Consider the following 17597-nt stretch of genomic DNA (forward strand, 5'->3'; position numbering starts at 1 on the left):
GTTTGACCTTTAACTGATTTAATCCTTAACCTCAAATCGGTCAACACCCTGCGTTACCATCACCTACGTATTTCAGCACAAAGCCTCTCTGTGGACGCAAATCTCATACTGTTTATAAGCCCTGTGCCAAGGTATTGGGCACAAACACTTGCATGTTAAATAGTCTTGTATAACAAAGCTAATTTCACAATTCACACCGGCTGCAGGAGTGAATCATCATGTTTGCTAGCAGTAGCTCAGTCCAGGAGGCTTTCAAAAGCACTGTGTCCAGTTCCTGGATTAGTTTGAAGGAAATCAGTGTTGTTTAGTACATTTAACTTTTGGCATAACTTAATATAGTAGCACCTGTGACGAAGATGGTAAATATATAGAACTGAGCAGCAGAGATAACAGAGAGCCAGCGGCAAAGAAAATGCTTAATGCCTGCAGTCAATTCATGATTAGACAAGAGTGTATTAAGATGGAAAATCATCAATGCCATGCTTGCTGTTATCACATCTATCAATGTGTTTGTTTTGAAATGTGTGTGGCATCCTTTCCAGACTTCCCAGAACAAAGTGGTATTTCACTTTCAACATAAAGTGGTGTGGAAAAAAGGGTAGCTATGGTAACCGTGTTTCGATAGTCTGGTGTGTGTTTGTGTGTGTGTGTGTGTGTGTGTGTGTGTGTGTGTGGCTGTTATTTAAGCTGCTGTTATCTCCAAAGACAGGGTTAATTTAGCTGACACATGCACTGAAACCGATCCACACAGTGCTCATTCACAGTCCAATCTCTGTTCACTCTACTAGATTTTCAATGGAACCATTAAATCCCATCTATTTCTTTCTTCCTTTGTGTTTAGAATTTTTCAGCTTAACTTTGATATGTCTGGGTGCAAATCAAAGTTATGGGCAGCCTGAATTGCTGTAAGATTTATCTATCTATCTATCTATCTATCTATCTATCTATCTATCTATCTATCTATCTATCTATCTATCTATCTATCTATCTATCTATCTATCTATCTATCTATCTATCTATCTATCTATCTATCTGTCTGTCCACCATGTTGCTGACGTTATCGTTAACCACTTTCACACACAATATAAAATACACAATGATAAATATAAACATCAATACACAATACCTATATAAAACACTATTTACACGATTAATCCTGAAAGAACTGCTATTACTGCACATTTACTATATAAAATAAAACTCACTGGAGGAAAAAGTTTGCGCGGGCGGCCGTCATCAGATTTGGAAGTCGCTCAAAAGGCTCGTTCGCGGTTGTGGCTTCAGTCGACTTCAGTGAGGCGCGGTGGTTTATGGGATGAGTAGTTCCTGCGCTCGAAATGAAAATATGTACACAGTCTTGTACCTTTGACTTTTTTTGTATTTTCTCTTAATTTTTTCACTCAAAATGATATGTTATATGCTTATGAGTTCAGCCGTAGCTGGTTATCCTCACACATGCTGTAAAACTCTTTAGATACGGATTTTTCCGAAAGTCAATGGGAGAAATGAATGGGAAATTTACTTCCGGCACCAAAGCTCTCTCTGGCTGTGGGCGGGACTGTGATGCTCTATTGTGTCTGAATGTTTTATTTTTTTGGAATTTCCATATTTCTCAGTTGGGATTCTCATTAAATACTTAATACCGCAATAAACAATTTTATATATATATTATAGTATTTAGAATTAGAGCAGAAATTATTTTTGTCATCAATATAATGGCACATTGCAAATTTGTTTATTTTTTTATATATTTTTTTTTAAATAAAAATAAATGATTATGCTATTTGCATGAGATTCACCCTTAAACTGTTCGGAGCATTAGCATTTCCCTTACAAAGAAGTACTGGTGCCATGGTATATTGGTGAAATTAGATAGTAGTACCATGTTTTTTTTGGTATGTACCATAATACTGTTTGATTACAGTATTCATATGCATTGTATTTACAAGGTACTCAAAACAATATTATACACAGCTTTTTTGACAGTAATGTATAATCCACTGAGACCTAGTCAAAGCAATTCAATTTATGTACACTAAAATTGTAACGCATTTTGAGTCTCGGCCCTAAGCTTAGCAATTCACTGTAGCAATCATCACTGGACTGATAGTCAAGGCCCAGACAAGTTGAAATTTAAAGGATGTTACATTTCTGCATTGTTATGCTCTCAATGGCTTGATAAATCTGTTTCCCCCACATTAAAATGATCTATTTATATAGTATTAAGTATGTTTATTAGGGGTGTAAGGGTTCACAAAATTCACGGTTCGGTTCGATACAATAAACTGGTGTCACGGTTCGGTTCGGTTCGGTTCGGTACGGTTTAGATACAGCAAAAAGAAAAAAATGGCAGATAAATTTCCTTGATTTTTAAAAAATGTTTTATTTATTAAAACTAACAAAGTATGTTTTTTTTTTACATTGAACAATGATGGAGCTATTCTTTACCCATCTTCTTGGTGTTTTCTTAGCAGCATAATGTATAAAACAAAAACAGCTCCTTATAAAAAAAACGAAAATGTTATATTAGTTATGAACAAATACAAAGATGTAACTTTTTATATGGAACTCTATAACTCTTTATATTGAGTGTGTTTTTACTCAATTGGTTCTCTATAGGGCTTATGTTTTTTGGAACAAAGCAGGAATTACGGTCTGTCTGAAATGGGCTCGTGAAGGAATATTGTAACGGGGCTCAATTACATTTAAGCATGTTCTTAAAACCTACGTTTTCCACTACAGAGTAAGGCGCTCGCTCACTCAGTACGCGCTGAAGGCTCGTTGCAAAATGGCTAATGCGTTTAACAGACCAGAAATAGAAGATCCTCCAATAACCAACAGGTCTGGTGTTTGGGTGCACTTTGGATTCCCTGTCAGCTATAATGGTGATGATAGAATGAATGGTAAATAATAAGGTCTCATATCCGCGGCTATAACGTAAATGCAGCCTACCAATCGCCGTGGTGATGTCTTTTGCCCTGTTTGAATCCGTTGGAAATGTCTGTCTAAATGCTGCGGGGATAGTTTATTGTGTGTATGTTTCCGTCTTTTCCCAGATACTGACACACTAAGGTGATGTCGGCGTAAATGAGTTGACATGTTTCAAGTATTCCCGTGGGTTTTTTTTTTTTTTTTTTTTTTTGTATTCCCGCTGGTGTAACCTAGATGCGACATATCGTTGTTTTTTTTATCCACCACTCTCTTGCCATCACCATTATAGCTTACAGGGAATCCAAAGTGCACCCAAACACCAGACCTGTTGGTTATTGGAGGATCTTCTATTTCTGGTCTGTTAAACGCATTGGCCATTTTGCAACGAGCCTTCAGTGTGTATTACTGAGTGAGCGAGCGCCTGACTGAGTAGCCTAACATAAACATATAAGTTGGTGTTCTTTTCTTCTTCGGGGGTGTCAGGGGCGTCCAAATATAATTAATTAGTCCAACGAACCGTTTGGTCCATAATGCGTACCGCGTACCGAATACGCGTATCGTTACACCCCTAATGTTTATATATGTTATCTTGTGAGCCGTGTTGATTTCTCACAAAATATTACTGCATTTACAAAGAACAAGAGGGTATATGGAAACAACAGAGTATTTGAAATCCCACAAAATCAATTTAGGATCCAAATTTCTGCCCGAATGCTTCACCGCATTGCTTGGGATTTCAGTATGCGTTGGGATTGCAGAGTAAAGATTTGGATGGAGCATCTATTCCTCATGTGTTTGTGGGAAGCTTTGCCTTTTTACGATCTCTTTCTACTTATGCTAATATTTGATTATTGTGGTAGTCATAATGTTCCGCCTTGCCAAAGACAAAGTATGTATAGCTTCTAGGGTGTAGTTATATCAGTCTAACATATGTGTCCACTGTTTGGTCTGTTTCTTTGACAGAGTCGGTGAAGGGCATTCCTCTGCCAGGCAGCATGAATGGCAGTGGCTCGGTGCCCTCCAGCACCAGTGGGCAGCAGCTGGCCTCTGCCATCCCCTCTCCAACTTCTGGAAAGACCTGGCGCAGCAAATCCATGAACATGAAGCACAGTGCAACCTCGTCTATGTTGGCCACCAAGCCGCCCAGCCCAACAGCTTCCCCAACCCCTCCCTTGTCATCCGATCACCTCCGGCCCCCAATCACAGACTCCTCCAAATCAGCCCCCGGAAATCAGCGCTCCATGTTGGAGAAATTCAGGCTCATCAACCCTAGATCTGCATCCAGAACATCACCCTCAGTGGCTGAAATGGCTCTCCAGGAGGAGGATGACTTGTCGGAGATTGGAGATGAGGGGACCTGCAGTCCTACACCACCCTGCGGGATCTCAAAGCAGCAGGGGAAGTCCCCTGCATCCTCCTTTGCAACCCCAAACAAGACCAACAACTGCAAGAACCACAACAAGTCCTTGCCACAGCCCAAAGACAAAGAGGACAAGAACAAAACCAAGAACAAAGCAAGCACGCCACCCAAGGAGGAGCCAGTGATAGTGGAGCCCTCTAAGAAAGGCTCCAAGATTGCCAGCCTCATCCCCAAAGGAGGCAAAACTTCTGCAGCCTCTGTGAAGAAAGAAAGTGTAATCCCTTCCTCCAGCAGCATCCCCAAGCCTGGTCTGAAGGCTCCAACAGCAACGGCCAAGCCTGCAGCAAGCCAATCCAGTGTGCCTGCAACTAGTGTCCCTGCTACAGGTGGTGAGAAAACCAAACTTAGTAAAGGTGGTCAGTCTATATATATGCAGAGATCCTTGGGAGGATTGGAGAATCGGAAGACCAGCATGGTGTCATCAACCAGTACCTCAGCACTTTCTGGATCAGCCACATCTGGGCTGGGTGGTGGAGGAGCTTTAGGAGGTAATGGGACAGTACAACTTCCCCAGCAGCAACAACACAACCATCCCAACACGGCAACTGTCGCGCCCTTCATGTATCGGTGAGTGATACTTAAATGCACATGATAATTCCTGCATATTGTGAATGATGGTTGCTTAAGTTGTGGGGGGGGGGCAGTTTAATTATTACAGATCTGGATCTGTAATGTTCAATCACAGAAAAGTATATAAGATACCACTTCTGTTGCTTTACAATTTATTATTGCACCCTAGCAATATAATTAATGGCAGGTGGGCTTTCCTTGTGATGTCGTCCCTTTAGATAAAATTATTTCTGAGCTAAAGTTGTTGGACAGAAATCCCTCCAGCTGGTCATTCTTCAACCTTATTATGTCCTCATCATAGACCCAGCTGACTTCTAGTCCTAAGCTGTGCTACTAGGGTCTAGATATCCAATGACCCTTAGAGACTTAAAAGGGCAAGACTCAGACAAACAGACAGTTCTGGGTTCCTGAGTTCTATTCTGGGTTGTAAAATCATTATCATTATCCATCAGACAGCAGGACCATGTCTCTGTAAATACCCTCAATAGATAGGCAAAGATGAAATCCTCATCCCCAGGAGGTCCAGAATAATTACCTCATCTTTTACTTATTTTGCACACCACTAACCAGGCAGACATTTTAAAGAATCTCTGTAACCAAATGTAACAATTCATGATAAGATTCAAGAAAATGTTGAAAATTCAGAAAAAAAAAAAATATATATACCTTTTGGAAAAGTGGAAAGTCATTCATACATGATAGATCTAGAAAGTTTAGTGGTGGCCTGGTGGGAAGTCCACAGTGATGTTTCTGTGCAGGCAACCCTGCTTTCAGTCATTTTCCAGTCAATCATTTCTTCACTCTGCTGTCACTTTAAAGGCAGAGTGAGAAATTTGGAGGATGTCTTGTTAAATCTGAGTGTGGGGGGTGATTTTAACAGAATTGATCTTTTTTCAGTATATACTGTCTAGACAAGAGTCCTTTTTTGACCAGGGAAAGTGAGACCCTGCTTACACACAGAGGCTGACAGAGCATCATAAAGCATCTTTAGTTACAGGCAAATATATGTTTAACTAGCAATCTATGTATAGTTTATCAAACCAGCTTTTAGATGAACAAACACCCACCCACTGATCATCTGTCCCTTGTATCACCTATCCAATCACCTAGTGCTTTGTAAAAAAAAGCAGCGGGTAAATGTTTCATCTTGACGGTATTATTAGCCCAAGTGGGAACCACTGAGCTGTTTGCCAGACCGCCTCGTTTAATGGGCATGGTCTCTCTCAGTCCTCACAAAGAGACTGATGAGGGTGAATATGTTGAAGAGAAGGTTGGAACGGAAAAGAGAATATGTGATCGATTGGCAAAGGGCATTCATAACAGTTTGAGTCAGCTTATTAAAGAGAAAGAGAGTGTTAATGGGCCTGTGATAGACAAAAAAATAATGACATGAAAGACAGATGAGAATGTTGAAAACGAGAGCCAAAGGGTTTTGTCCTTGAGTGGTTGTGTACGTTCAGTAGCTGGTTTAATCCTTTGCTTGAATATAGAGCTCTCAAACCCAGTTACCTCTGACATACCTGCACAAACTGAACCTTAAGAGTTGAACAGTTCTCATAAAAACACACTTACCTCCTTACCGGCCTGCCACAGGTTCATTATTCACAGGAAGAAGATGGCGTTTTCTTAAAGCTGTGTTTGGCATTCTCGATGCCGTCTCACAAGGATTATAACCTTAAGTCTTTATGGAATTTTAAACTGGAGCTCTTATCACACTCCTCTCCACTAGTGCAGATCTTTCTCTCGAGAGCTTTGCTTGACTCTGTAAAACCCACAGGGCTGCGACAGCCCGCTGAGAGATGATACATTGCATTTTGTAGGGCTGCTCCGATCCGATCGGCCGATCGTTAATGCGCATCTCGTCAGTAAAGGTTCTCTAATCAGCGGTAAATTCCCTCAGGTGCGTGATTTCACATAGAGCAGCTGTTACTACACAGAGCCGTTGTTAACTGAGAAGATGCGCAAATAAACGCTGAAATGAACGTGGATTTGTGCATCTTCTCAGTTAACAATGGCTCTGTGTAGTAGTAGCTGCTCTATGTGAAATCGCGCACCTGATGGAATTTACCGCTGACTATAGAACCGGCTTTACTGACGAGATGCGCATTTACGATCAGCCGATCGTGATCGGAGCAGCCCTAGCATTTTGCAAGTCCACATGGTTATCTTGGTCCTAGAACTACACCTAGGGTCAAATCTTTTGGCATGCTTGACAAGGGCAGTTGAGTTGAGGATGTTGCATTACCAGCCTCAGAACTGTATTTCTGTATAATTTTTCATTTTAATTATATATTCACTACTATTCAAAGGTTTTGGGTCGGGAAAATTTATTTTATGTTTTCGAAAGAAGTCTCTTATCAAGGCTGCACCTATGTGACCCTGGACCACAAAACCAGTCTTATGTGTCAATTTTTCAAAATTTAGATTTATAATCTGAAAGCTGAGTAAATACGCTTTCCATTATTGTATGGTTTATTAGAATCGGACAATATTTGGCTAAGACACAACTATTTGAAAATCTGGAATTTAAGACTGCAAAACAACCAAAACTGAGCAAATCGCCTTTTAAGTTCATATTACTAATCAAAAAATAAGTTTTGATATATTTACAATAGGAAATTTACAAAATATCTTAATGGAACATGATCTTTACTTAATATCCTAATGATTTTTGGCATAAAAGAAAAAATTACAATTTTGACCCATACCGGCAGCCATATCACCCTGGAGCCCAAGACCGGTTTCCCACTGAAGCTAAGCAGGGCTGAGCCTGGTCAGTACCTGGATGGGAGACCTCCTGAGAAAACTAGGTTGCTGCTGGAAGAGGTGCTAGTGAGGCCAGCAGGGGGTGCTCACCCTGAGGTCTGTGTGGGTCCTAGTGCCCCAGTGTAGTGTTGGGGACACTATACTGTCAACAAGCACCGTCCTTCGGATGAGACGTTAAACCGAGGTCCTGAGCCTCTGTGGTCATTAAAAATCCCAGGATGTCTTTCGAAAAGAGTAGAGGTGTGACCTCGGCATCCTGGCTAAATTCGCCCATTGGCCTCTGACCATCATGGCCTCCTAACAATCCCCATATCTGCTGATTGGCTTCATCACTCTGTCTCCTCTCCACCAGTAAGCTGGTGTGTGGTGGGCGTTCTGGCGCAATATGGCTGCTGTCGCATCATCCAGGTGGATGCTGCACACTAGTGGTGGATGAGGAGATATCCCCTGTCTATGTAAAGTGCTTTGAGTACCTAGAAAGCGCTATATAAATGTAATGAATTTTTATTATTATACAATGTTTTTGGCTATTGCTAAAAATAAACCCCAGTAACTTAAGACTTGTTTTGTGCTCCAGGGTCATAAATCTGATTAAAAATATAGTAGAAATGACAATATTGTGATATTATTATTATAATTTAAAATAACCATTTTCAATCTGAATATATTTTAAAATCTAATTTATTCATGTGATGGCAAACTTTCAGCAGTTTATCTTTTGTGATATTATAAAGGTATTTACTGGCTTTGACCAATTTAATGTGTCTTTGCTGAATAAAAGTAAACATACAAATAAATGGATAAATAAATTGCAATAGTAGTGTTTGCCACTGCCATTATTTAAAAATTAGTTTTATGTATTATTTATTGCATATAATTAAATGTGCACAAAAAAGCAGCACACAGCTTTATCAGGTTATTCAGTATTGTTCTGTGTTAAATGAAATATTATATACATTAAACATTTTAATATTTTCAATGTCCACAATAAATTCTAGGATTTACTTGCTGTCTAATTTTGCAGGCTTCTGTTTAAGCCTTTATTTTTGGAGTGATGTTTCCTAAAAAATGATGTCTAGTTGGTTAGCTCACGTGGGTTTGGAAGAGAACTTTTGTATTTTTCTTCCACTGGCATGGAGAACAGTGGGTTGACCACCCATCCACTGCCCCTCCTCACATCAGCACTCTCAGCTTCAGTGATGTTGCTTGAAAATTATATTAAAAAGACTAAACAATGCTGCCCATAGCGTATCGTTTTAGTTGACCTTCTCTTGAATAAGTCTTTTATGCAGTTTCATCACTTAATGAGTTCATTCAGCTCAGCAAGCCCTGAAGTTACCTGAAAGTTTAAGCCCTCTTCCTTTCTGTATCATTTGCATATTTACATGCAGTTTGTGTGAATTATGAGTGTGTGAGAGAGTATTTGTTTTCACAGGTAATGCAATGTCACACTTGGTGAAACTACCAGTGTGACATGCCACTGAAATATCTGAGAGGTGAGAGTGAGAGGGAGAGAGAGAGAGAGAGAGAGAGAGAGAGAAAGAGAGAATTTTATCTGGTCGAGTGCAGGTGTCCTGGGATCATGGGCGGATCTACAGGGGGCCAAGGGGGGGCAGGTGCCCCCCCACTCTAGAGCCTTGCCCCCCCAGCTGCCCCCCTAACTTTAATGATCCAAAAACTGTACTTACAAAAACAACCCACCACTATGTCCAATACATTTACCAAAAGTGAACAATTTAATTTTTAATTTTAAATGTATTATTCGCCCTTCCCCCTGCCCCTCAAATACTTAGTTACGTCCCTGATTCAAACGTGCAGAGCGGCGTTCGCTCAGTCTGGCTCATACACACAGCGAGTCTGCTTCGGTGCGGTGGCCCTGCAACCAGAGACTGAACTGCCCCGGACAGATCCTCTGAAGGTGAAGTGAGTTTCCCCAGGTGTAGTTTAAACACACGTTTAACTTAAAGTTAAATTTGTAATGAATGTATTGTATGCTAAAGACGATTCAGCATCAGCAAAAACAGCGAGTCTATTACGTTAGGCAAAATCAGCGGTCAAATCGCTCCCTCGTGATTTGTAAGAGCACTCTTCTCTTTGATTAGCCTGATTTTGATTTTAGTAAAGACAAGAACAGCTTAATAAAAAATATAAAATATTGAGGGGCAGCGCTAGGGCTGGGCTAATGGGGCTTAAGCCCCGAAAGTTTTTAGTAAAGCCCCGAATATTTTGTTAACTTGTCTTTCTCACAGAGCAAAACAATTCATCAGAAAAACAAATGTGAATAAGATTACAGCGGCCGCGATTAACTAATCATGAACAGTGCATATTACATTTTTATTTATATTTTTCCCTTTGCATTAAAGGTACTTTTGACGTGCTTTTGCAACGTTGAGCATTGTAGCCAATCATAGACATGTCTGTTGATCACATCGGCCAATCAGAGGCGTTTAAATGAGTCGCTGTGCTGAAGATGTGTTTTGCGCGAGCTCACCGAGTTCACGTTCGCAAACCTGTCATTATTATTGCCAATAAACTTAAGATGCAGATAAGAGATTCACTTGATATTATTATTGATGCTGCTCTGATGCACTACATTACGCAACGCTCTGTTTGTTGTTATGAAGACTAAAAGTTCAGCGGTCTAGCTCATCAATGTCAAAATTATTAAATAAGTTAACAAATGCCTGGTAAAATGTAAGTAGATAATTTAGTATTTGACTGTTTTACAATAGAAAAGTTCAACTTTTTTTATCTATTTATTAAATTTTGCCTTTTTGAATTGAAAATATGCTATAATTTCCTTGATTCATTTATGTAAATTAAAAATAAAATATTAGTTGCAAATAGTTACAATTATTTCACTAATACAACAAGCCTTTCTTTTTCTTTATTCCCTTAAATCGCTTTAATAATTAATTAATTACTTTAAATAAAAATACCCAATTTTAGTTTGGGCTGTTACGTTACAACACACAATACAGTGCCAGTTAGGAGATCGATCATTTGATTAGCTAAGCCTAAGCAGTCCTATTAAATCCAATTCCTCTCAGATATCACAGCAATGAAACCAGGTTACAAATGGGGAAATAACAAATACAATAGAATTAAGTAGTCTAAACATAACTGGTGTGTGTGTTGTGAATTAAAAAATGTTGTAGTGTGTAAGGGCATGATTAAACAATAACTTCTGTAGTTTAAAAGTGTTTTTGTGTTTTTTTTTTAAAGCAATTCATATATAGGGATTCCATGTACCCCTGCCACCCTGCCAAGACCTCTTGCCACCCCTTTGCCCCCCCATGCAAAATTTTCTAGATCCGCCACTGCCTGGGATGGCTTTTTTTCGTCGGTGTGGTTGTAATGCATATACCCAGTTTTTCCCAGTATCCATGTTCATTATCAGCGTGGATTTGCATAGCTTCTCAGTTAACAACGGCTCTGTGTACGTTGTAACAGCTGCTCTATGTGAGATCATGCACCTGATGGAATTTACTGACGAGATGCACATTAATTATCGGCCGATATTTATTGTGCACCCATAATATATATATACTTTTTTTGTTGTTGTTGCTTTGTTTAAATTGAAATATTAACATAACTAAATAAACAAAAAAAATACTTAAAATAAACTGTATAGGCATATTAAAAAAAATCTAATTGAAATAACAAAAAAAACAGCAAAATTATGAAACTAACAAAATTTAAAATGAAAACAGAAAATATAAAAAAGAGTCTAGTTCAAACTATAATCAAAATCTACTATAGTATATTAATGTTACTAAAATGAAAAGTGCATAGATACTTTATTTTTTTGTCTTTTAAAATAAATGGAACTTCGGTTGATCTAATGCAAAATTAATGTTGACTGTATGCAAGCAGAAAAAATTGACTCTGTGTAAAATGCTGAGTAATTTTTTCTTTTGCTTCGATCAGGACATATTCAGAGAACGACTGCACAACTGTGGTCCCCCCTGAACCTTGCCTCAGTCCCACAAAAGACCTGGTCTACAGCAAGACCGCCAAACAGTGCCTGGAGGAGATCTCAGGTACAGTAGGATGAGTACTGCCACATGTACACTTGTACACCTACACACAGTCAGACATAAGAGAGTGGCAAAAGCCTAACACACACACACACACACACACACAAAAGCCAAAACACAGGCACAGATTCTCTCTGCAAGCCACTAATTCCATGTTGCTATCACAGCAAGAAAAGGTCAGATATGACAGGTGGACAAAGGCTGACCTTGTTTGGGAGGCCAGGCTGCAGAATGTGTTGTTTATTTGTGCTTGTGTGTATTTCTCTGTGTGTGGGACTGTGATGTGACAGCTGATTAGCTGAAGATAGTTGCCTGGGGATCAGGCTCTGCTTGCACACATCTCTTAACAACCAGTCGGCGAGCAACTGTGAGAAATAAATGCAAATCGTGCCCAAATACTGCATTTACCTGTGCTGCAGTTTCTGTAATTGCAGGGTGCACTATGACATGCAGTCCTAGTTGTTCATTTCCTGTGTGCATATTTATCAGCACAGACACTCTTGTTATATCCCTCTGCAAATGCTCTTGGTTTATTTCATTTATTCATTAATATTAGTTTTAATCAGGTTGGGATCTGATCATCTTGTTGTATCCCTGAGGTTCCCTGTTTGTTACTTTAATACATTTTGTTCATAATTAACAATCTAAAACAGCTAAAAACAAATTTGACACAAGCATTTTTCCTCAAACCAGCCAACTCTTCTCTAATGAGATATAAATTAGTGTTCCAGCTTGCACAAAAATGCCTGGAATGTCAAATTAAAGTGAATAAACTGCAGACACAATGTGGTCAGTGTTTGCACGTCAATGAGAATGCAGCCCTGCTGTGGTCATTTTGAAGGTGAGGGACATTGTTGTCTGCAAGTGGATCTAGACACAGCAATAACATTATGACTCATGGTCAGACATTTGTTGTGTGTTTTGCATTGCATTTTTAGAGTTTGGGATCATCCGGTCATGTTTGAAATGCTGTGGTTTGGGCAGTAATGCGGTCAGGGAAACTCATATGGAGTGCTTATAGATGTTAACCTCAGAACTCACTTCCTGTTGAAGTGCATTGTGGGGTCCGCCCGGTTGTAAAATATGTTCCACTCCAAGCAAGTACAAAAACCAAATCTCTGCATGCACCTGTTCTGTTTTTGCACATTTAGAAGGCTGGCTGGTGGGGGTAGTTTTGCCTAAAATTTAGACATTTATTTGCTGAATTGTCTGGAATCTAGTTTGGATAAGCATCTCTGTTATGTGTACCCTATTAGCTCAGTGCTGGAATTTTTACAAAAACAGAAAAATATCTGTTTAATTCTGAAATATTACACAATAAATTTGGTGCTTCTCTGGAGTCATTTAATGACAAAAAACAAAACCTTATAATATAATATAATATAATATAGACATTTGTGTCTTTTTTTTTAAATGCAAGATAATTATATATAACATTAAATACAATATTTAAACAAAGATTATATATTATATTATATTATATTATATTATATTATATTATATTATATTATATTATATTATATTATATTATATTATATTATATTATATTATATTATATTATATTATATTATATTATATTATATTATATTATAGACTTTCTGTCTATCAGCAATATAAGGTAATGATACTAATATTTGTTCAAGTCTCAAATGTTAAAATCTAGATTTTTATATTGGGGGTCCTTGTTTTGATTGAAATCCTGGGGCCCTATTTTAACCATCTAAACGCACATTGTAAAGTGCACGGTGCACTCAGGGCCGGAGCGCATTTTTGGAATGGGTTGTCCCTATTCTCTTAATAAGTAATTGGCGTAATGTTCAATAAACCAATCAGAGTGTCATCTCCCATTCCCTTTAAGAGCGAAATTTGCTCGCGCCATGGGGGATCACTATTTACATGAAGGAACTTGAATGCTTCTCAAGCAAAGAAACTGATCTGCTTGTGCGCGAAGTTAAAGCACGTGAGCAGATCATCTATGGGACAAGCAGGAATCCACCAAAGCTTCCCGAGGTGAAGAAGGCGTGGGATGAAGTAGCAGTGATTGTGTCCTTGTAATATGTAATACGTAACATAATAAAATACACTGACTTATTAAACATCTTGATTAAACTGAGGAGTTCAGCGAGTGATGTTTTGCTGAAATTACCTGTTAAGTGGCCAGTCAATCTTCCAGTCGTCTGCGTTGGATGCAGGCTTTCAAATAGCTCCACACAATAAGTCTGTTAATATATATGTGTGCGTGTATTGGCACAATTGTTTAATTAATTTGCCAATTTCATTCATCATTATAGGTAGTAATAGGCTGAATTGCAAATAGGTAGCCTAATTATAATACACGCAATGACTATCCATCATTAATTTTTTTTATTTATGTAGTCTACACAATAATATTATTTTACACTGTAATCCTTTTGTTTTTAAAATTTGGCATGTTTTTGTGATGCGCATCCCTGTGTGTAATAAGCAAAGTTAACGCGCACTGTGGACATGCCCAGAGACGTATTTTCTATCAACGCGTACTTTAAATAACAAACAAATATTACGCCATTGACTTTAGACTTTAGACCAGGTTTGAGTTGGTCTATGGCACAGTCTATTTTCAGCTCCTTAAAATAACAAATGCCTGAACACACCTCTTATTTAGACCAGCACGCACAAATAAGAGCAAATGCATTTGCTAATTAAACAACCTGGCGCTGGATGGGAAAATGCGCCTGACTGAAACTAACAAACACACTTGCGCTACGCCTTACGTCGCATTGTGCCGGGTGTATAATAGGGCCCCTGATCGCTTAAGGTTGAAAATACTTATTTTGGGATATATCTTATTATACATTACCGTATTTTCCGGACTATAAGTCGCACTTTTTTTCATAGTTTGGCTGGTCCTGCGATTTATAGTCAGGTGCGACTTATTTATCAAAATTAATTTGACATGAACCAAGAGAAATGAACTAACAGAAAACATTACTGTCTACAGCCGCGAGAGGGCGCTCTATGTTGCTCAGTGCTCCTGCAGTCTACACTAAGCAGCATACAGCGCCCTCTCGCGGCTGTAGACGGTAATGTTTTCTCTTGGTTCTTGGGTCTAAATAAATGCGACTTATAGTCCGGTGCAACTTATATATGTTTTTTTCCTCATCATGATGTATTTTTGGACTGATGCGACTTATAGTCCGAAAAATACAGTATATATCATAATTTAGCTTTTTTGCATAACTTAAATGTATCATCTTAACACCTTTCTCCAGTATGAAGAGTCTAAAGAAGAGATCACAGACAGTTTTGTCTTACATTATTACCACCTCTCTCTCTTTTTCTCTCTTTCTCTCTCTCTCTCTCTCTCTCTCTCTTTCTCTCATACACACACACACACACACAAGGTGTGTGCTGAATCGGTAGCTAACAGCAACGGGAAACTAGCCATCATTGCTGCAAAGAGAAACAGAGAAGAAAGAGGGCAATAGATGAAGAGAATGAAGCAGCTGACAGCATGTTAAAAGGAGCAGGCGGACCCTGAGCTTGTGTCTGAGAGTGCACACACACACACTCAGTCTCTGCTGCTGTCCCTTGGAGCGAACCACATACGCTTGCTTTAGCCGGTAATTAATAGACAGAGTGTGTGAAGAGTCTTCGGTCGCTGAAAGAGAAACAGGAAGAGGGGGAGATGATGTGAAGGGCGTGTAGCACAATATAATCGTGATCTGGTGCAGATCTGCTTCGCATGATCCTCCGTGCTGAACTGAAAGAAAGAAGTGTTAGAAGAGAAAGAGAGGAGGAAGACAGGAGGAGTATGCTCTCAGTGCATTCACCTGGATGCTGGTTATTGGCTGCGCAGAGCGAGCATGTGTGTGGGCAGGATGATATTTGAAGCTCCCTGGAGCAAGGGGCAGCTTTGCGACTGAGCATGTGTGCCAGCAGCCACCTGAAGCTCACAGATCATGTGAGTAGGAACTAGCTTCAAGGTAAGGAAGAAAAAGTGTTGAGGGATCCTAAAGAACGTGTGAAAATATGAAGCGAGGAGCCGAGTTTTCTGTGTTCCAGGGCGGTAACCCGCCTTGCAAGTCACCACTGCCTCTCCATGACAACTTAAACCTCCGCAAGCAACGTTCTCTTGGCAATCTCGTGCTGCTTAGCGATGGGGAGCAGAGGGTTTATGCCTTTGACTTGGATGAACCACCATGCCCACCTTCGTCAGCCTCCGGGACATCGTCTTCGTCGCCCTCGCCCCAACATGGCAGAGGTAGCGCCCGTAGACATCCCGACAGCAGCACCCGAGCTCGGTCACTCTCGCTGTCCCTCACCAAGGTGCTTTCCCAATCCGAACACTCCCTTATACCTCTGCCCTGGGGTTGTAAGTCCAACCGGATGGCACCTGCACATCAGCACCAGCGGCCCGAGCTGGTGGAGAAAGCGGACAGCTGTAGAAAATTGGATGAGGACCCCGGCGCAGGTCCTGCGGGCACTGGAGGAGACTGGGAGCTTGAGAGTGCCAGGGAGGAGCAGGCACAGCTGGATAAAGAGGTTATACTCACTATGTTGGGAGACCTGGAGCAGGTTTTGAACCCACAGGCAGGCCGTAAGTGTCACTCCAACGCATCAGTAGCTTATTGTAAGAGTCTGTGATTGTGCCTTGCCATTGTCGTGATAATTTTTATTCTTGAACTCTGGGTCGAGTGTGTGTGTAATTGCGTTAGAAAGGTTTCTGGGGGTGTTGGTTGAATTATGGTGCTCTAATTGTGCTATAGGAGAACATTTAGAAGCCAGATTCACCTGCAGACTATTGAGGTGCTGCCATGCTGTCTGCTGCTCTGATCAATAGCTCTATTTACCCTCCCGTCGGTGTGATCAATGCTTATATTCTCAGTCCATCTAGTGTTAACCGTCAACCAGGGGGCTATTTGTTCACAAGCCCACCACCTCATCTTATTGAAGTAATTCAGTTCCCTGTAGCAGCATTCTTTCACACAGCATTTTCACACAGCATTTTAACGAAAAAAAAAAAAAAAAAAATAAAAAATAAAATAAAAAAAGATAATATCAAAAATAGCGACAAACAATTTACAAAACATTGAGGTAAAAACCAATCATAGTGACCAGAATATGAATAGCAAATAACCACTAAGAACCACTCAGAGCACCTTAACTACCACTTAGCAACACTTTAACACCCACTCATAACATATTGAGAACTCTAGCCACCCTATCAACCAACTAGAGCATCCTAGCATGATAACGGTCAATTTTGTACAGCATTTTTTCTCTTTCAGCTTATATTAAAATTCAAGACTCACAAAATGAGTCATTATTTACTTTTGCTTGACCATATTCCACCCTCTCTCTAACCCTTAGAATTAAGCAGGTTTTTGCTACTGTACCTTTTAACACTTTATGTAAATGACTAAGCTCTTTGCTATGAGGGCGCACAAACCTGCTGTGTCACACATTTGAATCTCCATTTGAAATGAGTGATACAGTACAACACAGCACTGAATTGTGCAAAACACTAACTTCACAACGCATTCGACACAGATTCCGGTTTGAAGCTGTAGACTCTGAGGTTAGTTTTCACACTGCCACAATGAGGTTAAATCAGTGGAAACTCTCAGCTACCATCTGATCAGACATAGCCAGCGGTGTGTCCTCACACCCTCCTTTGCTGTTGACAGGCTCAAGTGGTGCTTGCAGAAATGTGTCTGCTCACCCAGAGGGCAAAAAGTGCACATTATGATACCCAGAGATCTCTTGATTTTCAATTCATTCAATGTATTTTTTGTTTGTATCCAGCATTCACATGCAGTGAGAATAGCCATGCACCTGCTATGTTTAAATGGCTCTGTAGCTCTATATGTGAGATTTAGGGGAGAGAA

At 39.8% G+C, this 17597-nt stretch overlaps 1 protein-coding gene across 6 annotated transcripts in view; it reads left to right on the forward strand.

Annotated features, from left to right (window-relative positions):
- LOC132099008 (neuron navigator 3-like) overlaps positions 1–17597 on the forward strand; it is a 333516-nt gene that overhangs the window by 248685 nt on the left and 67234 nt on the right. For all 6 annotated transcript variants that reach the window (XM_059505367.1, XM_059505363.1, XM_059505364.1 and 3 more), the window contains 2 exons: positions 3895–4918; positions 11618–11730. In XM_059505367.1, the coding sequence (XP_059361350.1) occupies positions 3895–4918; positions 11618–11730 (1137 nt within the window). The remainder of the gene's footprint in view (positions 1–3894; positions 4919–11617; positions 11731–17597) is intronic.

Source organism: Carassius carassius, chromosome 22, assembly GCF_963082965.1.
Source record: "Carassius carassius chromosome 22, fCarCar2.1, whole genome shotgun sequence".
In the NCBI taxonomy this organism is placed as follows: domain Eukaryota; kingdom Metazoa; phylum Chordata; class Actinopteri; order Cypriniformes; family Cyprinidae; genus Carassius; species Carassius carassius.